Source organism: Lonchura striata, chromosome 1 (genome assembly GCF_046129695.1).
Source record: "Lonchura striata isolate bLonStr1 chromosome 1, bLonStr1.mat, whole genome shotgun sequence".
Classification (NCBI taxonomy): Eukaryota; Metazoa; Chordata; class Aves; order Passeriformes; family Estrildidae; genus Lonchura; species Lonchura striata.
The window spans coordinates 66318081-66344707 of NC_134603.1; the positions used below are offsets into that span (position 1 = coordinate 66318081).

The following is a 26627-nucleotide window of genomic DNA, read 5'->3' on the forward strand; positions in this document are numbered from 1 at the left end:
GTGGAGTGGTGTGACAAGTAGGGATAACTTTTTCATTGGGCATAGCTCTGCATGATTGTTGCTGTTTTAAACATTAAATGTATCAGAATAAAGTTCTCTGCATAATAGGAATGCAAATATTGAGACAATTCAGTTTAGCCACTTGCTTGAATATGAGAGTTATATTTTGCACTCTACAAACATTGTGGCTGTGAATCTGGTCAGCATTTTAGATTGACTTGCTAAAATTTGTTTAGGTTTAAATAAGTTTCAAATAAACCTTTCTTCATTTTTAAATGATGTCCTGGTCTTGATTGTGATAGAATTAATTTTCTTCTTAGTAGATGGTACAGAGTTGTTTTGGATTCAGTATGAGTATTATGTTGATAACACACTGATGTTTTAGTTGTTGCTAAGTAGAATTTACTCCAAGGCAAGGAATTTTTAGTGCCTCATGCTCTTGACGGTGTGGGGGTGTGCTAAAAGCTGGGAGGGAGCATGCTGGTTCAGCTGACCCAAACTGGCCAAAGGGATATTCCATACCAAAGAACATCATGACCTGTATATAAGCAGGAGGTGGGGAGATGGAGAATTGGCCTGGGATACAAATACAGGTAGGGTGGGGATTGGTTTTGTTAGGGATGAGAAGCTCAGCGTGACCTAGCAATGTGTACTCCCAGCCCAGAAGGATGAGCATGCCCTGGGCTGCATCCAAAGCAGTTTAGGCAGCAGGGTGAGGGGTGAGGGATTCTGCCCCTCTGCTCTGGTGACACCCCACCTGCAGTGCAGTGTCAAACTCTGGGCCTCCAGCAAAGAGACCAGGTGCACCTGCTGGAGGCAGTCCAGAGGAGGGACACCGAGATGATCAGAGGGCTGGAGGATGTCTCCTGTGCAGACAGGCTGAGAGATTTGGAGCTGTTCTGCCTGGAGAAGAGAGGGCTCCAGGGGCCTTAGACATTCCAGTACATAAAGGTAGCTAAAAGAGAGCTGAGAAGGGACTTTTTACAAGGGCAGATAATTATAGGACAGTGGGTAATGGCTTTAAACTGAAAGAGGGTAGCTACAGATTAGATATAAAAAGAACTTTATTCTGGGGTGGTGAGGCATGAGAACAGGTTGCCCAGAGATGTTATGGAAGTATTCAAGGCCAGACTGGATGGAGCTTCAGCAACCTGTTCTGGTGGAACATGGTGGAGGGCTGGAACTGGGTTGTCTTTAAGGATCCTTCCAATCCAAACCATTCTATGGTTCTGTGCAGATCAGAAATGCAGAATCAAGGCAATGTAATATCCTGTCTAACAGGAAGCTTGTGGACTGGAGAAAGCCACATGTGATACTGCTACAGAGCAAACTAAGGAAATACGACCTAGATAAAAAAAACTATTTTAGGATGTGTGTAAACTCATTAGGTTAACAGTAGCCAGAGGTTTTTCAGTAGTTCTCTTTCAGCAAGGAAAGCATATTGTATGGGATTTTGTAAAATTGCCTCAGCTAACTCTTCTTTTTCATACTTGCTAATTGGCATATGGTTATGAAATCTAAAGACATATTTGGGAATAAATGCAGTTACACAGAGGTGGGATGGCAATTCAGAAAAATCTAAAATGTTGGAAAGGTGGTCTGGGAGAATAGGATTTGATTTAGAAGAATAAGTTGAATGCTTTATATTTAGATCAAAATAAAATGTGGAGAACATCTGTCAAGTTTCTTCTGCCACTCCATTCCTCACCATGGATTATAAAATGAAAGCCGACACTGCAGTATGGTTGACAAGAAGAGGTGTGTCTATGTATTGGCATGACTAATTGGTCATGGAAGATGTGAAGTTGAACCTTTTGGTTTGTTCTGTACTGTGAAATTCGAGTGCTGTATCTGTTTTGGCGATTGTACTCTAAGAAAGATGTAGGCACACTTTATTTGCATCAGGAATGTAATGACTGATGATTTAGAAAAGGTGCTATGTGCAGAAGGAATGATTGAATTGGCATTTTTGCAACCCAAAGAAAAGAGCAAGGGAAATAATAAGCTTTTAAATGTGTGGAAACTCAATACACATAAGTGAATATCTGCCCTTGGTAGCTGTGCCTTGCTTACTAATGGTAACATCGGCCATTCCCTGTGTGTCCTTCTCTCACTGTTTGGCTTTTGGTCTTGTGTTTTATAAGGACTATTTCTAGTCAGTGTCTGGGCAATACTGAACAAAGAGCCTGAATCTTAGGGTCCTTTGAAAAAATATATAAATTAGCAAAATCACTAGGGTAAGGATCTTCATCTAACCAGACAGATGTAGAGAGAAATACTTCAGTTTAAACTTTGGAGCAGATAGAAGAAAATTTGCTCCCAGACTTGCTAGCCACTTGGCCAGTAACAGACCTGTTTCCCCATGGGTAAAAATAGATCATGTTCTCCACCCACCTCTGTAAGGCACCTGAGTTTCAGTGAAGAAGAGCGCTAGATGAAAGGCCAATTTAACATGACCCACACTAATATTTTTGTGTGTGTGTATTGCATGTTACAGTGCAGTGTGTGGAGCCTAGTCGGATATGTAATGGAAAACTGTTTAACCTCTTGAAGGCAGCAGCTATTTGGCTTTGATAAGGAGGTTGGGTCGCTTCAGAATGATGTCATGATCTCCTATATTAACATGTTCAGAAAAGAAACAATGTGATTTATGTTAGGTTTCCTGCTGAATATGTCTTGGGTCATATTTTTCTGGCCCTTTGAAACTTCCCTGTTTTTTCAGATTTGATAAAAATTGGTATCATTTCAAGGAGATCTTTAGCCAATTCTATTAATAATCAGACTTTAAGCCAAGACATTTTCTCCTTCTACTTTGGTATGCAGAAAAAGGGGAAACTGCCAAGTATTACAAACTAATTTTATCTGCTTCAGTTTTGGGGTAATAATTAATAATTAGGTGGCTGACAAACACCTTTTCTATCACTGCTAATCTTAGCCTTCCTTACCATATGCTTTCTCCATACTGTTGTGTTACCATAGTATCAGCAACTTTTTTTTTTTTTCTTTTTCCTCCTTTGTAAAAGTTTTTTTACCTGGACAGATACCTAGAGGTAACAGTTTAAACAGGCTAAGCAAGAAATTTGACTATCTTAGTAGGTTCATATATAATATGGCAAGTGGAAGATACAAGCTTGAATAATATACGGCAAATATTACCTAAGTGTAGTCAAATTTCAATTGCATTAAAAATTGAACAAATCTCTCTTGAATGTTAAGGCACATTCTTTAGTTTTTAGCTGTTTAGAATTTTCTTCAAATATTGCTGTGTTAACTGGGCAGAGGCAGAAATTTGAAGGAATTCATTCAGTATTCTACAGTTTTAATGGATAGGACTTGGAAAGCCTCAGGCATCATTTTTCAGGTGTCATTTTTTTTTTTCTGGAAGTGAAAAAAAGTTGCTTCTTAAGCGTCAAGTCTGTGTTACTGTAATAGCACCTTTTTTTTCCAAAAGCTGTCATTATAAATGCTAATGTTTAACTTGTGGGCGAGAGATGAAAGAATGTAAAAACCCCTATGTCTATAAACTAGAATATGTATAGGAAGATTTAGTCCAAAAGACTGATCATCTGGGGAGCTGCTCATGTGAATGCGTGCTGTTTTTTGAGGAGGCTGTTTTCTTGCCTTATTGAGAACAATTCATAGTTTGTTGTGCTAAGTATTCATGATTGGATAGAGAACGACATATATAGAACTCAAAAATAGATAACAGCTTATTTGGGAGGACAGGCAGTCCTCCCACTTAAATCATATCATCTGGAAGGCTAAAAAATGTTGATGACTTGTTCCACCTCTCCACTCTTCCCTGCATATGTTGTTTTCCTCACAAGCACAGTTCACTGCCTCTTTTTAGAAACAGTCTTTGACTCCTTCTCCCTTGCATGGGATTTTAGATTTTAAAATCTTAAATGGGAAACTTTCCTCCCCTTGCACCTCAAGCTCTGCCAGAACTGAGCTAGGAACTTATCTGAATTTCTGTTTTTCCTCTAGGACAGCCTTAAGACCTTTCTGGTGGAATACTTCTTTTGCTTCCACATTCATGTTGGAATGGCCTAGTCCAGTCTGCTGCTGTATGGTTCCTGCCACAGGTGCTCTACAGCAATGTGTCAGGATTTTGCCACCAGTGCTAGTGGACCATCCAGATGGCTGTAAACCTGCAGAAGAGGTGAGTACAAAATGTGTTCCAGGAATTTTTAATGCTTTGGTCAAGTCTGTCTGCTTTGGGTGTTTTTCAGAGCAAATGCCTGCATGTGTGCTTTGTCACTGGATCGCACTGGGTCTCTGTGGTAAGGTTTTGCTAGTGACTTACTTTGAGGGATCTTCTCTGAGAAGCTGCTGGAAACTTCCCCTGTTTCCAATGGAACCAATGCCAGCCATCTCCCAGAGGGACCTGCCACTGGCAGGTCATCACTGGCTGAGCCCATCACTTACAGTGTAGAGTCTCTGGGGTACTCTATAGGAAACTCATGCTAGACCAGTGTTTTCCTGAAGGACTGCACCCGATGGAAGGGAGCCATGCTGGAGCAGTTCATGAAGAACTCAGGCTGGAGAAGTTTGTCAAGGGCTTCTTCCTGTGGGAGCATGGAAGAAGTGTGAGTAATCTACCCTCTGTGGAGGAAGGAGAGGCAGAGCCAGGATGTGAACTGACTTTAACCCTTATTCCCTGTTCCCGTGTGCTGCTAGGGGGGGTGAGAAGGTTGAGAAAACTAGGAGAGAAGTTGAGCCTGGGAAGATGGGAGGGGCATGAGGAAAGTTTTTTAAAGATTTAGTTTTATTTCTCATCCTACTCTGATTTGATTGGTAATAAACTGAACTGGTTTCCTCATCTTGAGTCTGTTTTGCCTGTGATAGTGAGAGATTTCTCCCTGCCCTTATCTTGACTCACAAACCCTTTGTTATATTTTCTTTCCCTTGTCCAGCTGAGGAGGTATGGGACAGTGACTTTGTTGGGCACCTGGAATCCAGCCAGGGTCAATAGTCTGTATGCATATTTCCATATTTTACTGTTCCTTCAGCATCCTGTTGGACCAGTTCAGATGTCTGCAGCTATTAAACAAGTTTCCAAAATAATCTCCTTAGATATTAGTGCAGACCTAATTAAACTGTTACTGTGGTTCTCTCTGAGTATTGGGAAACATAGTCTCCAAGTGGATAAAGGACCTCATTATTAATTTTCCTAAATTCACCTTTACCCTCTCAGTAGATCTTGAAAAGAGTTATTTAGTCCAGTGAACTGGAATTCAGATCAGCTTTCCATCCAGATGACCTAAGAAAGCCTGAGTTTTATTATCTGTGTTTCTACAACAAACACAGTACTCTTAAAGCATCCTTGTCAGACAAAGGATGATGTATTAGACCACCACTGTGTAGTCATTGGCTGTGCAGTGAGGTGTTTAACAACTGAGTATTCCTGAAGCTTCCTCTGTGTGTGAGTCTCCTACGCTTTTCTTAAGCTTGATTGAAGCAAGATGGAGAACCAAAGTTTAATGGGATGGACAGGCAAAGATGTGATATGACAGGTCCATTTCCTTTGGCAGAAAAGTTTAACCACTGCAGTTGCATTTAGTGGGTTGAATGGTGTCCTGCACTTGGAATCATTGGTATTGACATTTTTTGCTAATTTTTTGTCCTGATTTTTTTTCTTTCCTGTAACCTATTAGCAGTTTTCATAGATTAGTTTTCACAGACTGAGTTCTAAAGGACTCTTTGGAAAAAGAAATCTAGGGTAAAAAAACAGAGAATTTTTTTTTCTTCTAGGTTTACTTCTTTTGGTCACTCAAGTGGTATCTTTACTGATTTTTTTTCCCTTCACGGTAGCCCAATCACCTCTTCTGTGGTTGTTGACTAATGTTGAGTTTGATGAGATCACAGATTTGAGGAGAAATAACTTCTTTTGGGGAGAATATCTGATTGGTCTGAGTCTGCACTGAGAGTCTGATGTGGCTCAATAAATACAGTTGTTCTTGGTTATTTTTCAGTTGTGTCAGTTCTCTGATTAAGTTTTTTCATTGCTGTGTAGATTTTTGCTGGCAGAGTAGAAGGCTGGTATGTTGGAGTAGCAGCTACTTACACAGTAATAGTGTGCTGATAAATCTTTAACCATGGTCTGGCTTCTAAGGCATGTCTCCTCTCTCTCCTTGGAAAGATTCCAGAGCTTTCAGAGAATGTGAAAACCTTTCAGAAAAGGTATTGAAGAGTAATTTTAAAGATGCTTAAAAAAATATCTGATCTCTGATTTAATTTAAATTTTAGCAGTGATTTTATTTTTCAAATTCCGTGATTTTCAATTAATATGTAGTTGAATTTCCAAAACACTTCCATCACATTCCTTTCTTTAATATTGTCTGACAGATTGACCTTTTTTATGGTGACCTGTTTGTCTCTTGGCTTCTAGTCAGGAATTAATTTTGAATTGTAAAACATCTCAAGTTGCTAGAAGCTTTATACCTTCAAAAATAATTTGGTGTCAAATTAAATACACTAGCTGTTTTTTCATGAAGTGCCTGACAGTTTCTGGGGGAAAAAAAAAGCAAAGCAATAAGCACCAAAGTATTTGAAGAAATTTAAGTACTTTGCTGAAGTCTGGTGCATACCTGCCTTCCTGAATTGTTTTCTCTATGCAACCATGCAGAAAATTGTTGTCATCACACTTATAGGTAATTGGGGAAATAAGTGAACTCTTCCACAAAATAATCTCTCTGCCTTAAATTGCATATCCCACTCTTTAGATTTCTCTGGACTGCTGTACAGCACAACAAATAAAAAATTCTAAATTTTATTTACTTTTTTACCTTACTGATTCATTTTCTATATTGTGATTTTATTTAAATTTGTCAAACTAGGATGAAAGTTGGGCCAGATGAAAAACATGTTTTGGAATCACTAACTTTAAGACTGTAGTCTTGAAATTTAATGCTTGAGAGAATCTGCCTATTTTTTTTTTCTAATAAATATTTAAGAAACAAAAGGAAATATTCAAGAAATAAAATGCAGCAACATTTGAAAAGCATTTATTGCAGAATAATGAAAATGTAGCATTTTCTTTTGAAAATGATCTTGTTTAAATAATTTCCATGGCCTAAGTGAAAACTATTTTTTTTTATATTTTATTGATTTTTTATCTTCTAACATTTTCTCCCATAAATGAACTCAAAACATTATCAATTTGTTCTTTTTTTTTTTTTTTTAAGGGCAGATTTTTGAAGCCATTAACAAAATAGGACTTTAATTTCTGTGGAGCACAATTTATCTTTTCCATAGTGCTGCTTTTGACGAAGTGTAAACTTGAATGTAAAGTTTATATTTGTTTTTCAATGAAGTTGAAAGCTGGGAAGAAGTATGTGCATGATCAATTAAAATCTCTGTGATTTGGCCCATATTTATCCACTTTTACAGTTACTGATACATATTTATTGGATGGGTGGATACTGTGTGCCCCAGGCTTTTTGAATCATATGGGCTCCTTTATGTTTCTTAGGTGAGTTCTTCTGTCACTTTCTCCTCCTCTTCTTTTACAGTGTTGAGTCCAGCAGTAGCAGATCATGTTTCATCCTGTGTCTATGTTACCTATTATCTTAATTGTTGTTGGTATGGTAGCAAACTAGGAGATGCAGGTGTAAGAGCTTGCAGGGACCTGACTTGGTCATAGCTGCTTCATGTCAGAGTTAGGGATAATTTGCTTGTTTGAACAGCAGAGGGGAAAAGGCACTGAAAAGGAAAGGGAGAGTGGAACTCTGCAGTGAGAATGTCTCAGTGTGAAACCAGTCTTTGCTCAAAACGGGAAGTACTGATACCTCTAGAATTCTCTTGTGATGTCAGGTGTAGCAGCCTGGACTGCTACAAGTCAAGTCCAGGCTAAAGAAGCAGAAAGGGCCTTTGCATGGTAGCCACAGATGTTTAATTCAGCCGTGCAGCGAGATGTTCAGAGTCCCCCCAGCACACACATCTCCCAGATCTAACTCTCCTGTCCAGAGGGGCCCGGACGTGTCCCTGGTCTCAGGGCAGTATAGAGATGAGGGTCAATCAGGGAATAGGGAGGGAGTGGCTCAGGGACACAGGAACAGACATAGGAACAGGGAAAGGAGCAAATGGGGTCTGACAGCTTTTTGAGGGAAGCTTCTTGTGTCTCCCTAAACCAGGGAAATGCCCCCCAGGGTCTCTATAGTCAGGCATCACAGATCAGCATATAAACCTCTGTAGCTCACCTGAAGTCTGAATTCTAGAGTTTAGGATCAGTTCCTGTGAAGATACCAGTACCATTGCTTTAAGACCAAGATTCCACATGGACAAAGACTCAGGACTCTAGTTGTGAAGAAGAGCCATTGAAATATCAGTCTGCATGAAAACTATTCTAACAACTTCTCCCTAACAGTTTCTTCTTCCCTTGTCCAGTCTTGAAAATATTCTCAAGTTCTAAAGAATTTCCAGAACTCTGCATTTATTAGTCTGTCTTCTCAGCTTTTTATCTTAGAGTTCTCTTCTTCTTGTTCACCTCTTCAGTGTAGAACCCAAAATATGGATATTGCCTACTTTAGAAATAAACTTTACATGGAAAAAATTGATGAGTCTCATGGTTGAAGAAAATCTCATGTTTTTTCTTTTTATATCATGTGTACATTTGCATGGGTTAACAATTGAAACAAAGGACTTAAAAGTGTGGTATTTCTCAAATTTGTGTTGTCAGTGATCCCTGGAAAGACAGAATTAAGAAAAACTCCATCTAAAACAAGTGAGTCTAAGGGGGAAAGGGAAGGGTGGATGTGAAGAAACTTCTCTTCAGTGCAATACTGTCTGTGTTAATTAAGTACAAAACAGTTGTTAGCAGCAGAAGTTACCTGCTGAGCACACAGCTTTGTGATGTGAGAACAGGCTTATCTGGGATTGTATGCTTAAAAGCTACATTGCCTTTCTCTATAAATAAATACAGCCTTTTTGCTCTCAAGGTAGACTTTTTATTTGCCTCTGGATATAAAGCAAAAGAGCACAAGTTTTTGTGAGAAACATTGCAAAAATTTCATGTATCTCAAAATTTGACAATGCTAGCTTTTATTTTTTTTTTTCTCCATATATGATCAGTCTTTTTTCTAGAGAAAGAGAAACATGCACATATTCTGATTCTTGTGGCATTTTTTTTCTTTTTTTTTTTCATTGCTAGACTTTTGTGGATGGAGTTCTTATATCTTTGTATTTCAAAAGTGTTTAGCCCTGCAAAACTGCTGACTTATTTTAGTTAGAATTTGGGTGTTTTCCTAGACATGATAAGTATGGTACTTTTCAATTTTTATTTTAAACTATCTGTGGTGGCAGTTTTAAAGGAATGGGAAGTAAAACTTGTTAGCTTGTTTGAATTCTTTGCCATTCTTTATTCTACTTGCAATATCATTCTTCATTTTACTTGTGGTCGTGGAATCTACTGCATGTTAAGTGATTGTCACCTGTATGTTTTCAAATTATATATCCTAATTCTTCATGTCTTCATGATTTGTCACACATGTTATCCTTTCGGCAGTTTTTGACTTGATATCTGCCTGTATTTGATTTTTCAGCAAGTTCTGCTGTTAGTCTAGGCAGAATTCAGCCACCTTCTCTATGATAAACACCCTATAGCCCCTGTAGCATGCATGATGAATTTTTCTTTACCTGTGCTTTTTTCAAAGCTTTTTTCTAAAACACTATTTTCAATATTTTTCACATATGCTGAAGGCAGAGGAAAAGTGTTCCTCAAAGTTATTTGGTACTTCTTCATTTTCCCTGGCTGGATTTTTAGTCTACAGTAGAACATTTTCAGGATTAGAGGTTTCTGCACTTACTCACAAAAGGATGATTGAATCTATTGACTGCAATTTGCCCAATGTTTCCAGAAGTCTCCTCTATAATATTTTTTTCTTTAATTAGCTTATTCTGCTTTTCTTTAAATCAAGTTTGTGCCCATTAGTGATTCATCCTTAACGATGGCTATTTTCCTATATAATTTTCTGCCATCTTTAAAAGTGTTTGAATAATTGATGAACAGTTTTATTCCACTCTAGCCTGTGGCTTTGATACCTACCTAAAAAATAATCAGAAGCTTTATGGAGATTAGATATTTTTGAACATTTGAGACTTAGCTGGGAAGATTTAATAATTTCTTAAAACATACAATAGAGGTGTCATGGATGTCTTGTATAAGATTTATTTATTTGATTGTTCAGAGCCTGCATAAGGTTTTGTCTATGAAAAACATGTAGCTAGTTTTGTGATGGTGAATTTGCCTGACCTTCAAGTAGTGAAAAATTTCTCCTTGAAGTTTGTAATTCTTTCATACTGACACTTTAGTTTCTAGTTTTCTTCTCTTCTAACTTAATAGCAGAATAGAGTAAATTTGAAACCCTTTTGTCTGTGTTCATCACTGTTTTCAAGAAGAATATTCTTATTTCCTCAAAATACTTCAAAAGCAAATGCTGGTTGACATTTTTGAGTGTTGACATGTGCAGACTGAAGAAAGTATAATCTGCAGAAAATTCTATTATTTGACACATTTGTTTGAAGATGTAGAACTTTTAAATGTTTTAATGTATAACTTTTAAAACATTTTGGAAGTCAATTTGATTTTCTGAACCGTGCAGAAACATTGTAAAGGAAGACGGAAAATATGAGCATTGAGAATATGAAACAGCTTACTGTGGTTTTACTTCCACATAGTCTAATCTAGTGCATATGATTTCTTAAAGAAGCTTGCTCACAGTACTAAATTTAATTTTCTTCAGAAAGAATTTTAACTTTATAAAAAGTCCTATCAGGTAGCCTATTCTCCTTACAGCTCAACTGGCACTTGCCAAGTTATTTAAAATAATTTTTGGAAATGTACGAATTCTTGATTATTAGAAATCTTTAACTGCTTGCATGCTTTGTTTCTTAGGGAACCCATGCCTTGGAAGGCCAGGTGATGCTGCTTTTGGCTAGAAGCCTTCAGGCTGTGTTACATCCTGTCACAAGACTGAGAGCCTAAAACATGTGGAGGTGTTTACAGCTTTTCCTTGTAGACAGCTAATAGTGTAATAATAGCCTAATCTTTGCTACTGTGACACTACTCCAGTGCAATATAAATTTTGGGTAGTTCAGCTTTTAATTTCTTAAAAGACCATTTAGATCCAATAGGGAGCCTAAAATTACTTCATATTAAGCTGTTTCTTCTGAGTAATGGCAAACTTGCACAGTCTGTACCTTACATGATAGATTGTTTTTCCTGAGGAAATGGAGGTCCTCACCTAGAACACCTGTGTTGTTGTGACCTCAATTTTTCTCTAGAAGTCCTGTAGTGTTGGGGTTGAAAGACCAGCTAACACAGCTCTTCAGGGAGTTATTAAAAACTGGAGTCAGTTTATAGCTCTGGGATGCTGACTGGCAGGAGTGTTGCTGTGCTGAAAAAGCTGAGTGCTGGGTCACCATCTGTGAATCTTCCAAAAAGAAAAACTATTCCAGTGGTTCTTGTCCACTTCAGCCTTCTAGGCTGCTGTGAAGGGTAGCAGAAGGCTCAAATAGGACTTACTGATGCATCTTCAGCCATTAATTATTGCATGTCAAGGGTTTATGAGCTTAGTGTTTAAATCATCTCTGTTAAAAACAAAAGCTTTTCACTGATGAATTGCTCATTGTCTTTGTGCTGCCTCTGATACTCAGTGATGAAAATACTGCTTGTATTCTCAAGCTGACTGTTTCTTTTAGTCAAGCACCCTCAGTAGCCCTCCCAGAGTGTGCATGCATAGTAGCTGTGGCTTGGAAGAGAAATGTTTATTCTCTGTCAGCATCTGAGGTGTCAGTAACCCATTTTAGGACTGCCGTTGTTTCAGGAAAAGAAATAACTATCTTTTGGCTTATAAATCTGCTTTCCAAAAAGGATTGCCTATTCTGCACCTGTCGTGAGAAGCAGTTCTGCTGTTCAGTCTAAGAGGGAAAAGATTTGAATAGTAGTGATTTGAATTACCTGCCAGGACTGTAACAGCCAATAACATAATGCCCCTTCAAACACCCACTTCTCTTTGCTTCAGGGTGTTATATGTGTATTCATTTTCTTATGTGTTGCAGTTAACCTGGGCTAATGATGTTCTCATTAAAATGTTTGAAGCAGTTCTACAAAAAGATGTATAGTTGTTTTTTGGTTATCAGATTGGCAATATTAAGTAATGCATTTTGATTTCTCACTGGACATAATAAAGTATGTTTTAAATTTTAAAGCAGTTGAGAGAATGGCAATGTGTGAAGAGTCCCTGAATGAGTTGTCTGGTTTTAGATAATTTTTATGCAACCTGTAGAACAACAGAGAAATGAACTTGTTGCCTCAGACATTTGAAATCTACTTCAAAGTCATAGAATAGACATCTAGTGAATCTCAGCTGGTTATATGACAGCAGTAGTCTTTGTACTTTTATTGTGTTCTTAATTTCCAAATTTTAGCTATCCTCTTGAGCTCTTGCAATATTTACAGTGATATTCTGATAGGGAATAGTTAATCTCCCTCTTGGATCAATTTATTCCTTTTCTTACATAGCAAAACTTGCTGTAAAAAAAAGAATGTAAATCCAAAATCTGTGCATTGAATTGGTTTGAACTTCTATTATTTGATTAAAATATTATTCTTCTGGTCCTTTGAAACCTTGCCCACTGCAGTTTCTTCCTGAAAGCAAGACAGGACTTTCTTAAAGTCAAACTAAAGAGGTCTGACTATGACTGGGAAAGAGTGTAATTTGAGTGATTTCAAAGGTTTTTATTTGAGCAGTTGTGAAAATAATATTTTTTCCATTCTTAAAAATGCTCTTTTGCAGGAATTTGGCATTTTTTCTAACTCATTTGAGAAACCATTAAACACTGATTTGTGAAATTATAAACTGTTTTCAGAAGCACAATGACTATAGTTGTTTCTGAAAACTATAGGTACCAAAATAGCATTGTATTTTCAATTAACTTTCTTGCATTAACTGAAAGAACTTGTTTTAAAAGCCAAACTTTTTAAAAGCCATTTTTTTTCAATCCAGAAATGTTGTTTCCTTACTATTTAGAAGTAAATGTACTATGTAGAAGTATTTAGAAATAATCTTAAAAGTTTAGAGGTTAAGTAAAGACTACTTGGGTAAGAAGTTCCCTTCCGACCTGAAGTATTTTCTGATTCTGTGATTCTGGATAGGGAGAACCAGAGGTTCAAGTACTCAGTCACATAGTTCCATACAGTTGTAAGCAGTTTGACAAAGTTGTAGTTGGAGTGCATAACTGTTGTTCCATTTCTGGTATTGCTTTTCTATGTGATGAGAGATTTTAACCTCACAAGAGCTGCTACTTTTTTAAGTATAATGCATTCTGTTAATTTGTAGGAAAGGAGGTATGAACCAATAGCTTCTGCCTTTGTGTATGAAGTTCATCCTTGTTTTTCAACTGTAGTCAGCCACTTCTATGTTTGCTAGTCTACCTTTATTCCAAGGCCAACCATTTTTAGAAACATAATTGATATTTTTTTCAAATGGCCAATTAAAAATTTGACTTATTAATTTAAAAATTTCTTCTGATGAATTAAAAGTGTAGTCTTCCTACTCAGAGCAAGAAGAATAGAAATTTATTGTACTGACCTACATTTCTTAGATTTTTCTGAAGTGCAGGTTTGCTTTTAATGAATTGTTTTCATACTGTTCAGACTAGTATGATCTGCTTTCTCTCATCACCTCCTCAGAACTTACTTGCTGAATTGTACTGAACAGATGAATAATAAAACCTTTCAAAATCCATGAAATGAGCATAGCCCCATGAAATAGTCTTCTCTTATATTAACTTCTGAGAAGGAAACTACTGGCATCCTAAAATTCTTTAGTATTATTTTTGCCTCTTGAAATTTACTGGATGCATTTGTGTTACTGTGAAAAAGATGAAGAATAATCTATTTTCCAGAGGTGATGGGCTAACCTAATTTAAATGGTTTTTTATCACTTGCTTTCAAAGTATTGAAAGGTAGTGCTTTGTTTATCCTCAAACCAACCTGATGTTCTGATGGTAATGAGCTCTCTGCAAACAAGCACTAGAACCAATTTAGAGCATGGGCCAGTAAAAAAGAAAAAAATAACAAGACAAAACACATCAGCCCAGCAGCAAAAGTAGTTCTGGAACCTGATTGTAGTGTTGGCATCACTTTTGTTTTCAAATATGGATTTAACCAATGAGATTGGCCTCACTAATAGTTCAGAGATATGGAGTTGTCAGCAATGCTCACAACAATCTTTTAGAAATTTGCTCAAAAATCTGTAACATGCCTAATATGTTACCTTACAGTATGCCAGTTCTTCTCCCTCATTACTAAGTGGACTGAGAAGCTGAAAATTCAGTTTTGTGTAAGCCATCAATCTTTCCTTAGATGCTGTTCAGTTAATTATTTTCCATTTGGTTTAAATTGATATTAATAGCTTAAACATAGCAAATGTTGTGTCAGAATTTTGACGAGCCCTTATTTTGTGCCGGCTTCTCTTTGTTCATATCTGAAATTCTAGAAAACAAACTTCACATCAGCTTTGTCTGGTTACGTGCTGCAACCAGTGTAGAATCCTGATTTAGCAGAATAACAGCAATGAAGTCCTTTGTCAAATCTGCTACAAAGTCATATTGAAGACTGATCACTGGTATAAACAGAGATGAAGTTGATCCAAAGATAAAAATTACTGATTATTTTTGTGCTATACTGAAAAAGAGTAAGTTTTCTTTCCCATGACAACTGTGTTTGTAAAAGAGGTTGTTAAGTGAAACAATGCTCTTTATATGAGCAGTAATTTTAAAGATGACCTTTTCCTGTAGTGTCAAATGTATAATGGATTTTGTCATGGGAAAGAAAAATTCACTTGACCTTCAGAAATAACAGGACTTGAATGTACCCATTTTTTCTCTTTTCGCTTTATTCTTGATAAAGTACAACCTTTGTTCCTACCTTTTCCAAGGTGTTTTTAATACTCTTTTTTCTTCCATAGTATAAGGACTTTGTAATCTATAATCCATTGTTTTGAAGGGATGAAAAATACTTGGTTTTGCAAAAATCTTCAATTCTATTACATTACTGTTTAGATAAATGCAATTATTAAGCCTGTGTATGTGGGGATTATTTCTGTGTTTGCTAGGCTGGTTTGTAGATGCAGTTGACTTTCTTTGCCATAAGAACACACCGCTGATTCATTTTGAATTTGCTTTAAGGCTCCAAGGGTTTCTTCCTGCCGAGCAGCTTCCTAGCATGGTAATACCCAGCCTATATAGATATACTCATAGAGTCATAAAATGGTTTGGGTTGGAAGGAGCGTCAGAGGTCATATTCTAGTTCCCAGCCCTTGCCATAGGCAAGGATAACAACAGCTAGATCAAGTTGCTCAGGGCCTCATCCAACTTGGCATTTAAGAGCAGGAATTTGTACTTTTTAGTTACTGAATATTTGAGGTTTTTACCTGTCTGTTTTTCTAGCCTTTGAATGTCCCTTGAATTGGCCACCAGATCCATTCCTGCATGTTGTTTCAGGGTATTGTCTGCATGCTCCAGCCCAGATGGGTGTCACCAGCAACCTCACTGAGCATGCTTTCAGTCCTGTGCCTCAGCTTCTCTGTAAAGACACTAACAAGTGTCAGCTCCAGTTTTGGCCTCAGAGAGCCACCACTAGTCTGTCAGCTGGACTTTGTATGGCTGGTCAGAACCTATAAAGCATGGTGGTCCAGCTAGAAGTCCACCCCCTGATAGTTCACTTCTTTAGATTAAATCTCACTAAGTTCTGAAAAAGTACTCTGGAAGACTGTCGCAGTTGTTGAAGCTAACGCAAACACCATTCATTTCTCTTCCCTTGTTCACCAAACCAATGCTCTCCTTGAAGTGAGTTGCCAAATAGTTCAAGTATGGTATGGCTTTGGTGTATCTGTACTGCCTGTTCCCCTTTTGGTTTTTGTTTTGTGGTGATCTGGTTGGGATTGGGTTTGCTTTATTTTGTTGTTTGTTTTTTCGTTTGGTTTGGGGTTTTGTGTGTTTGTATGTAAGATTTCTTATATAATCTTTGCAAGGACTGTAGTGAGACTGACTTAGCAGATGGTTCTCCAGATTCTTCTTTCCTACTTGATGATAACTTTTTTCCTGATCTTGAGATTGTGAAACTCTGGATCACCATTTCATGCCTTTCACAGATGATAGATGATGGCCCTGCAGTAAGATCAGCCTGCTCTTTCAGCATGCTCTGATGCCACCTTTCTGATGCCATGGAGTTGCACATGTCCAAGTGGTTTAAGAGATCCGTAACCCAGTCTGTGTGCTGCATGTGAAGTTTCACCCTTGCAGCCTCTCCCTCTAGGCTCCAATAACAAAGGAGCTGAAAAAGGCATTGAATATCTTAATCTTTGCCATGCTGAGCACTGGATCTGCATTATTCTCAGCCTTTTTTTTTTAACCCTGTTCTTAAAGTGCTGTTCTTGTTGCTGCTTTTGCTTTGTTCCAACTTGTACTCCTGGATTATCTGAGAACCTTCTGTCATGCTCGGGAAATGTAATTCAGGCATATTCATCAGTCTTTCAACAGCATCCCAGGCAGTATAATTGTTGTGTAAGAACACATCTGCCAACTTTCCTTCTGTTGCTACAATTTCCTGGATTTGTCTCTCTCAGCCTCCATTTTGGGAATTTCCATCCACTTATCCTTTGAGTATAATGCTTAGCTGTCTCTTCTTTTTTTTGCATCATGGGGCACAGACTCGTGGCACTTTGAGGTCTCTGTGGAGATGCATCCACCTGCTGTTCATCCTTGCTCGTTTTGCTCCATAGCCTGTTCCACTGAAGAAGCAGCACTCAGAGCGTTCCTCTACTGGTTGAGGCCACCACCACCACCTCTCCAGCAGCAGAGGAAGGAGCCAAATATACAACCCAAGCCCTGAATGGCAGAGCCCTCTTCCCAGAGCTCTGGGTCAAGGCTCTGGTACGCTCCATCCGAGTTTCTGGGCCCCTCTGCTTCAGTGCACTGCTGGGGAAGCAGACAGGGGAAGTGCTGTCATCAAAGCAGTGGTAAAAATGCAGTGTAACTCATGAGATGATAGACTGCCCAGGAGAATGAGAGCCTTTAGATAAAGGTACAGGGAAGGGCCTTATTGATGGAAAACTATATGTTGAACTTTCGCATCACTGTCTTTTCATCACTTCCCCAAACCCTCAAAGGATTCAAAGGGTTCACAAAGTGTCTTTTTGACATTTCACTGAACTGACAAAGGAATTTTCTTTTGTTAGAGGCAGATATGCCGCCAGGCTGTGCATTCTAAAGCACTTGATATAGTTGGTATTTTTATGGACGGCAAGTCTAGATTGTGTTTTTCCTGGTGTCTTGCTAATTTGAGGACTCCAAAGCACTGTGCTTCTGTGTGTTTTACAGTCTAATCTCTCACATGTCTGAATTCAAGAAGTGTGAAATTAAAAGAATTGGTAGAGTTTTCTTTCAAAACATGTATTTTATTAGCATTTGTGTTCTTTAAGTACAAGCAGGGTTGGTGGTGTGACTTGATTCCTTGCCCAATCATTTCTATGGTGTCTGACTTTGTACCTGTTATATGAAGAGTTTAAGGGCAGTCATGTACTATGTCAGACAAATTTTGTCTGTATACTGTATTTGTTTCTGCCAGTGGTTGATATGCATATCTGGGGCAGAAAATAGGGGACACTGGAATGATACTTCCTCGCTGTACTCTCCTGGAATGCAGTGACTTGAAGTTCACATTCAGGGGACTGCCTGAAGTAGGGGAGAGGACTTGGTATTTAATAGCTGATGAGGAGACTTGCAGTGCTGGCAGGGGATGGTGGTATTCCCTTTCTGGATTTTAACCTCTTGTGCTGAATTCACTTGATTTCTGTCAATGTAAGAAAAGAGAGTTAACAGGCAGCAGTCAATCTCTATTTACCATCTCCATACAGCTTTTGATTTTCATAGACCTGCCATTTGATTTTGGTTACATCTTTTCCAGCCAGGAAAAACGCTACTTTTGTCTTAAAATAAAGCTGTTCTTTGTTGTATTCATCCTTCTCCATTTCCCACTTGTTCCTTTTAATCCTTCTATATCCTTTTTGAAATTATAAGACTGGATGTTCACATAACACTCAAGATGAGAGAGCGGATACTGTGTAATGGAGTAGTGATGGCTTGGTTTCTGTTTTCTATATAGTGGTCAGTAGCAAGTTTTTCTTTCACTGCTGCTGATGGTTTTATAGAATTTCATAGTACAGGTTCTAAGATCCAGAGTTCAGGTCTATACTCCTAACTATTAAAAAAAAAAAAAGACCGAAAAAACCAACCAAAAAACCTCCAACCGAAGACCCCCTGGGAATTTTTTATAATGTATGTCACTTAATGTTTCATTGTGGTAATTTCATTTGTTACTTTATCATCAGGTTGTTAGTCATAGATACTTCTGCAGTTCCTAGTTTTTTACAGTCATCCCTGTAACATCAAAACTATATACATGCAAGCTGAGATCCCAAACAAAATTCTTGGTATTTAATGTACACCTATGCAGGAAGCAGAGGGTTTCTAGCTTTGTGGAAGTCCACAAAGTGGAAGGCCACAAGCTCCTGTGTTACTGTACCATCTAAAGCTGTGTGAAGGAACATCCTTCAGTGTAAAGGAGTGCAGGGAGGTAGGAATGTGTCTGCTGCCAGTAAGAAGAAATAAGCTGAATTTAGAAATGGGATGTCATGTCACCTTAAGAAGGGTGGGGGGAGGCAGGGGTCAGATTATAGCAATGAAATACTAAAGGAAGTGCAGTTTTAACGATGCAGGCTTTTAATGAGGTTTTTGCATAGTCACAACTGATGTACTTTAACCCCAGCTGGCATCCAAGTCCCATGCAGCAGCCAAACACTCACTCCCCACCACCCCAATGGGATGGAGGAATGAAAAATGAGTTAAAACAAAAGCTGCACAAACAAGTAAAACAAAACAAGGAATTCATTCAGCATTTCCCTTGGACAAGCAGATGCTCAGCCATCCCCAGGAAAGCAGGGCTCCACCACATGCAGTGATTGCTTGGGAAGACAAAAGCCATCACTCCAAACATCCCCTCCTTTGTTTTTCTTGCCCCAGCTTTATATGCTGAGCTTTATATGATTCCATATAGTATGGAATATCTTTAGTCAGTTGAGGTCAGCTGTTCCCTTCTGCCCCCCCAGCCTCCTCACTGGTGGGGTGGGGTGAAAAGCAGAAAAGACCTCCACAGTGTGTAAGCACTGGTCAGCACTGACAAAAATTATCAAGACTCTTTCTAGCACAAATTCAAAACATGGCCTCTACTGGTTGCATTGAAGGAAATTAACTCTACATCAGTCTAAACCAGCACAAAGGCTTGTGATTAAAGTTCTCTTTTCTATAAATTCTTTAGTTTTCACTGAAAGCATGTAAGAAAAACTTAGTGTATGTAATTTATAAAATCTTAGCATGTCTTTAAAGTCTACTTATTTTATTCCCTCCATTTTCTATGTGAAGAGTGTTTACATTTCTGGTTTTAACTAGTATGCTGTTCCCACTGGTAAACGTTTCAGGAGTACTCTGAGTTGAAATATGTCAGTAGTGGTTAAAAAAAATTTAAAAATTAAACCCTCCATATTCTAGTATGAGGAAGCTCAAAGCTATTCTTGATTCTGCCCTACTAGTCACAGAAATATGCAGTCGGTGTCTAAATCTGTAATTTGAGTAGGGCAAAAGAGAATTTCAAAGGTTGGCATTCTAAAATTGTAATGTATACACACTGAAAAATGTATAGAGGTTTGCATTTGCTCTATAATAAAACATTAAACTGAAAAAGGCAGTTCAAGTATCAGAATTGCTAACTTTAGCTTTGAATACCTAGTAAATGATCATGGTGGCTTATGGGTACTTTGTTAACCTTGCCTACTCTTTTATTTTATCAAAAGGGATGTTTGTTTTTGGTTTGCTGAAAGTAAAGCATTTGTCTTTCTGATGCTTGTGCAATAGGCAATTAGATCCTGTGTAAAATCCTGACATTTGTAGGCCAGCATTCCTAGTGATGGACCCAGAATATCAGTGTGTGCTATATGGGAGAAGCATATGAAATATTAGCCATGGGATTCACACAGTAGAGAGTGATACCCTGCTTCCCAAGATGTTCCTGGTTTTCATTCATTTAGGTTGTCCTGGTTTGCAGAGGATACAGAGAGTTTCTTCTAATGTCATTAGATGTGCCTGCCTTCTCTGTTTTGGTCACTCATTTTGATGTTTCAGGTGATGAATGTCAGCATAATAAAGGACTGGAATAATGCTGCTATAATTGACCCCATTCCCTTATCTCACTGGAATGCATAGGACATTAATTTTCTTGCATACATCATAAGGTAACTAAATTGTTACCTTTAAAATGGAGTTAAAATTTCTGATTTTAGCATCTGTCCTCAAGTAAATTTTGTGACTTCTTTTTTTTTTTTTTTTTTCCAGATATAGAACGTGGTCTCTCAAACTGGATTAAAAAAAAAACCCTGTTGATATTTTTATTTATACTTTTTTATTTTTGTATTTGACTTAAAGTGCCATGAAAAAATTTGCATATTGCAAGGTGGTCCTTGCCACCTCTTTGGTTTGGGTCCTTCTGGATATGTTTCTATTGCTGTACTTCAGTGAATGCAATAAATGTGATGAGAAAAAGGAACGAGGCCTGCCAGCTGGAGATGGTAAGTTTTCTGCCTAAGTACTCTTTAAATTATGCTCCTTTAAAATTGCACTCTTTTTAAAGAGTTGGTTTTTTTTTTTCTCAACAATGCAGCATTGTGTCAGCATTTAGGAGTCACAGAATATTCTGTTTCTTTGAATGACTAGAGAATAACCATATTGCCTGAAACATATGTTGCAGACTTAAAACACTTAAGCTGTAGAATTTTAAGCACTAATGTATATGAAATAACCCTAAAAAACTATGCAACAAAAGATGCAGAAATGTAAGCCATGTTAATGCAGTCTAAAGCATATTCTAAATTTCCATGAGTGAGGAAGCAAAGGCACTATTAACTTCATTAGACGTGCTAATAAACCAAACCAGCAACCAAGCTCACTTGTCTGCCTGCCCCTGCAAAAAAAGACTTCAACCAACCAAATTGATAAACAGCCCACCTAATTGCCCCACAACCCAGCTAACCCAAAGTTTGGACAAAAAATGTAGCAATAAGGCACAGTAAATATTGTAATGAAAAGGTTTATGATAATAGAATGAACTTGGATGTAAAAGTGACAAATATGAGTACATGCTTGTCCAGATAACTTTTACATGAGAGCTGTATTATTCAGTACTAAAGGTTTTCAGATAAACTTTCACTTTTGTTATTGCCATCTTAAGTTTTTGAGTACCAATTAGATGAGCTGAGTGTGGGATTGTTTTGTTTGGGTTTTTTTGACAGCACTACTATAGATGTTGCCAACTTTGCTTTTAGGAAGTTAGCATAGTTGATCACATGGGAGAAAGGATTGGTGCAGGGAGATTTCTCATCCCTGCAGTGTCTCAGCATATGCATTTAGAACTCCAGGCAGCTGCCACCTCCAGTTTGTTTGTGAAGCATCTAATTTTGTAGCTTGGTGTCTCTCCCACTGAAAAGGCTGTGTCTGTGTTACACTGCTGATGTCGGAAACCTCTTCAGTGATGCTAATTGTTAAGTCCAGTGGTTAATTGCGGTCAAGGTTATTGCTTTCCATCACAAAAAACTTTTTCACCTGTTGACATCTGGTATGAATCTTGATCTTCCTGGGAAATTTTCAAAAGTATTTTAAGAATAATGTTGCTCTGTTACAGAATAACACTGGGGAGTTATTTAAGAAGTGTCAGATTTGGTTTACTTGTTTTCTTTCCCTGTGATGAAAACAAGCCAATAAATCTCCACAGAGAGTACTGTATAGAATGTAGAATTTCTGTGCTCAGCACCTCTGGAATCCTGTTTTCATGACTACATCTGAACATTTTAAAGGGGTTCTAATCCACCTGAATTTTACAGAATTAACTTAAATTTTCATTACTGGCATTGAATTTTTTGAGTTTCTTTTTCAACAAGACAAAAGCAAAGTGGTAAGAAAATTAATTAGGCTCATGGAGAAAGTATATCTTTTACAGAAACTCAGACTTTTTTTGTCCCCTTTTTTTTTTTTCCTCCAGAAGTTTGGAAATTCTTATGTGGTAAGATAATGACTGCTGTGTTGTTACGTAGGAAGAGATTGACTTTTTCACTTCCCATAAAGCAGATAACTTATGCCAGAAAACAGCAGGTGAAGTCAATATCTCTCAACTTAGTGTGATAGATTGATAATGTTGAAATTTCAGATGACATATTAAGTCATTGGGCAACCTTCAGGTGAGGGAGAGTCTTCAGTTTTGACAGATTAGTATTATGACTTTCCCTATGCAACACTAATTTTACTTAGTTGAGTACAGTCTTCATTCTGACCTTTACCCAAACCTGTGTGTGTTAAAATTCTTGATATGTTTATAATATCTTATAGTTGGCTGGTAAACAAACAAATGAAAACCCACCCAAATAAAACCTTGTATATAGTTTTGTACATTTTCTTGTTTGGTGGGGTTGTTTCAGTGTGGTGCTTTTTTTTTTTTTAACAGCTGATTTGTAGTAAGGTATGTGCAGGAATATGTCTGCTAGAAACCTTGGCTGACCCTGTGACATTTCCTTTTAACCAAGCTGCATGCCTGATCATAGATATTTTTACTTGTTCCAATAGTTTACTGATTTGGAGTCTGTAGTGGGTTTACTCCTGCTCACAGTGCCTGAAGTTTTTCAGATAACATTGAGGCTATTTTGTCTGTGAAGCTTTTATCAAAATCTGCTTTTTCACTTCACTTTTTCCTCTGCTTTTAATTTCCATAATTGAATTAGTTTTCTTGATTCAGCATAAATTATGCTAGTGTTCTGAATTTAATATCATCTTGTCCATGTCACTCTGGTATATAGCTTCTCTTTGCAATTCATGGAAGAATTCCGTAGCATTTAATGAACTTCCTCAATATAGGACTAAGTTTTTCTGAAGAGTTTATTTTAGGTTGTGCTTGTCTAGTTGGAAAAATCAGTCTTTAGCTATTTCAGCAGGGACAATGGATTTTGAGGACAACTTTGGACAGTTTGGGCTTTCATGAAGTTAGAAAGATGTTTTCCATAGGTCTTTAATACAGAAAATGGAAGTATTTTCTTTTTATAGAAAGAAAATACTTTTTAGGAAAAAGCCATAGCCAAAATTGTCTTTGGGCTCTTTCTCATTGGTATTGATGGCACAAGATGCCAGCATCTTAAATCGGGAACTTCAGGTTATATGTCTAATACTGGATTTTAGGTTATCCTGCTGTAATGTTTTTAGCATTGCTGAAAATCAGGAATAGTAAAGGAATGTGCAACTGTGGAAAACTTGGTGTATGTGGTTGTGGGGAACTGTAAGGTGAGTGGGATGAAAGCCTTGGTGTCTGCTCTGACAGAGATTAAAAGCTGGGAGTTGAAATGACACAGGTGTGGAGTTGAGGAGACAAAAGGTGAGGTAGAAGAGGGACAGGCCACTAGCCAGGAAGTGGAGATGCCTTGGGGAAAAGGGGGCCTGGCATGGGGTCTGGAGAGTACAAGACTAACTAAGATTATACCAGAGGGAGGGATAGCTGGAATCTAGTGACTGTAGTTGTGTGGGATGATTTGTTTGGGGACTTAAGCTTTTGCCCACTCTCTCCACCAAGGCAGAAGACATCTGCAGTGGCTTCACCAGGTAAGCTGGGGAGCTGGGATCAGAACACCCAACAGTGTTTCCAGCAACAGCCCATGAGCTGTGAGAAGCCCCTGTTTGTGCTGACTGATGTTGCTGCTCTTTATTCTCCCTGGTGTGACCAGAGGGGTTGGGAGAAAATGGGGGAAAGCTCCCTCCCGGTGCTCAGCTCTGAGGTTGCCTTGCCTCCTCTGACATGGATGGTGCACACCACTTATCCAAAATGCCACACATGCTCTTCCTATTGCCACATCTTCTGGGTGGTGGCTCCCTTTTCGTAATTCCTGGTGATTAATCAATAAAATTTACAAAGGGTAATTAATTGTCTATAGAAGGCTGTTGCTGTAAGTTCAAATGTTGCTATGAATTGGAAAGAAAATCACTTGACCGTAGTAAGTTACATCATCGATGTTATGTTTTTTATCCCAAATCTAAAATTTATGGGATAGTTACTTAAGCATTATTGTTTTCCTATGGAAATTGACATTACAATTTAGACTTTAAAGCCAGGAATAGAGCTTTATTTAATAAATGTAAACAAGTTCCAGATTTAAAGAGAGGGTTCAAGATGTTCTCCAACAGCTTAGGGACCATTAGGGGCCATTCTTGTAAACAAAATATACCTAGGTAGTACCACGGTTTTACTAATTAAGTAATAAAGATTTTTTTTTTTTTTCTGTGCAGCTCTGTCTTATTTCTCTAAGAACCCTGTATGTCATCCCTCAGGTCTTGACTTAAATGAAAATTAAATGAGTCATTCTTTACCCCCAGTTATAGGCTTCCTAAAGGTCTGATTAAAAAAAAACAAACTTCCAGCTTTGGCACTTGATGTGATTTCTAAATAAACTTTCAGATTCATTATCTTTCCTTTTGTTTTTTTCTACCTCAAGGTACCTTCCCCCTTGTGTAATGATTAGGGACACTGGAGAATTTTTTAGAATTAGGACTGGTGAATTGCAAGAGTCATGTAATCTCAGCTCCTTGCTATTTACACTTTTTTCCTGGAGCAATGACAAAGTTAAACTAGGACCAGCCATTTTTGTCAATTGCCAATCAAGACTTTGTATTCTGAATTTCAAGCTCTGGTAAAGATGGAATCTCTAAATTGTGTCTTGGTTCTGAATAACCTCATCTGCATGAAAAAGTCCTACGAAGAAAAGTGAGCAATTTCAAGATTTAATTATTGAAAATGTGAACCATTTCTCATAAATCAGTCTTGTTCTGTTAAGGTTGAGTTGCATGTAAGAGGCAGAACTGCTCTGAACTTTTACGTGTCCAAACAGCTCTTGTAATTATGGTGATGCCTCCAAAGTTGACTGGACTTTGCATTGGTCAGTTTACATGGGCTTGAAAGGCATCTCACCAGAAGAATCCACTCCTTTTTCCTGGCTTTAGATGGTCTTAGATTTTGAATTATCTGGTTTTCATCAGGCATATTGCCCGGTAAAAAGAAAATTGTAGTCCACAGACATAAAGAGTTCCCGATTTTTTAATGAAGATCTGGAAGAGATCAAGCCTTCTTTGAAACTAATGGTTTACTGATACAAATAAGAAATATCTGGAAATACATTACTAGATTTCTTATTTAATCAGGTGGTGATTCAGTCATTCATTTAGTTTTGAAACCTGTGGCTATAAATTTGATTTCTGTTTGTGAGAAGAATGCTACCAAGTACATAGAGTCCTTCAAAATAAATTTTTTTTCTGTATTTAACTGACAAAAGAGGACTGTGGTTTGAATTCTTAACAATGCATCTAGTAGTAATTTTGGGCAAACATTGTTGGTTAGTGCTTGTGTGAAACCTACGTGCTTCTGTGGGGAAACAGATAACCATAAAAAAACCCAAGAGAAGATAGTTCTCAGAAACTTGAGAGAACATCTTCTGATGGTTAACTTTTCTTGGAAAGTCATTGCCCTGCCTGTGCCTCAGCTTGACTGCCTGTGTTTAATGAGTTAAACAAATATCTGGGTTTAGTTGTTGCTGGAATTTTCTGCAAGGAGAACTGAGGTAAAATGTGTAATTGAGCAGTATATAATTACTAATGAAATTTCAAAATTCAACTGATGAATCTGTGGAATTTGTACACCAGTATCCAAGTCACTAAACTAAACTCTCATCTTAAGCACATGTCATGTGCTAAACTCTCATCTTAAGAGGAGGATCTGCAAATGTGAGAGATGAGCTTTTGGCTGATTTAGCTATTCAGTTTAACTGGCTTAGTGAAAGTTAAGAAAGAACTGGAAGTGTAAATGAAAAGTGAAATTATTTTTTTCTTCTAAATAGGTCATTTGGTAGGATAAGATACTCTTCAGTACTCTGAAAAACATGCTGCATACAGCGATATCTGATAGAGTTTTTTAATTGTTTTAGGTACGTGGAACACCCATTGTTAAATAATTTTCTGTCTAAGTGAACCTATGTAGTCATTGCTATACACTTAAGAAAAATTGCTGTGATAGCCCAGATAATAATACCACGCTGAATGTATAAAATTAAGCCCAAATAATTACTTTTTTGTATACCATAATTTCAAGTTAATTACCCCCTGGAAGGCACAAATTCTAGTTTAAAAGGTTATGCAATTGCAAGTCAGCAAGTTCTGATGCAGGTTCCAGCCGCACCTTCTGAAGAGGCAAAAGATGCAAAGCAAGCTGCTGGCTCAGCTTAGCCCGTGGCTGGAACAAGCACCTCGGCCCATCTGTTCAGGATTTGCTCCAACACACTTACTCCATCCATTTTCAGTGGATGAATGACTGGCTGGCAGCTTCTGGGGTTTTATGGCTCAACAGGCCATCAAGGAGAGGTTGGTTAAAAGAAAACACCCTGTGATGGGAGGAGGATGGGAGGATTTTCTCTGCTAAATGCTCCTGTGTGAAT

The 26627-nt window shown here is 37.8% G+C and overlaps 1 protein-coding gene across 3 annotated transcripts in view; it reads left to right on the top strand.

Annotated features, from left to right (window-relative positions):
• Positions 1-26627, top strand: part of GALNT1 (polypeptide N-acetylgalactosaminyltransferase 1) — an 85998-nt gene that overhangs the window by 21093 nt on the left and 38278 nt on the right. Inside the window, exons 2-4 of one of the 3 annotated variants that reach the window (XM_021528776.3) lie at positions 3988-4162; positions 20242-20351; positions 20452-20684. In XM_021528776.3, the coding sequence (XP_021384451.1) occupies positions 20546-20684 (139 nt within the window). In that variant the 5' untranslated portion in view covers positions 3988-4162; positions 20242-20351; positions 20452-20545. The remainder of the gene's footprint in view (positions 1-3987; positions 4163-20241; positions 20352-20451; positions 20685-26627) is intronic. The other 2 variants (XM_021528775.3, XM_021528777.3) reach the window with 2 other exon arrangements.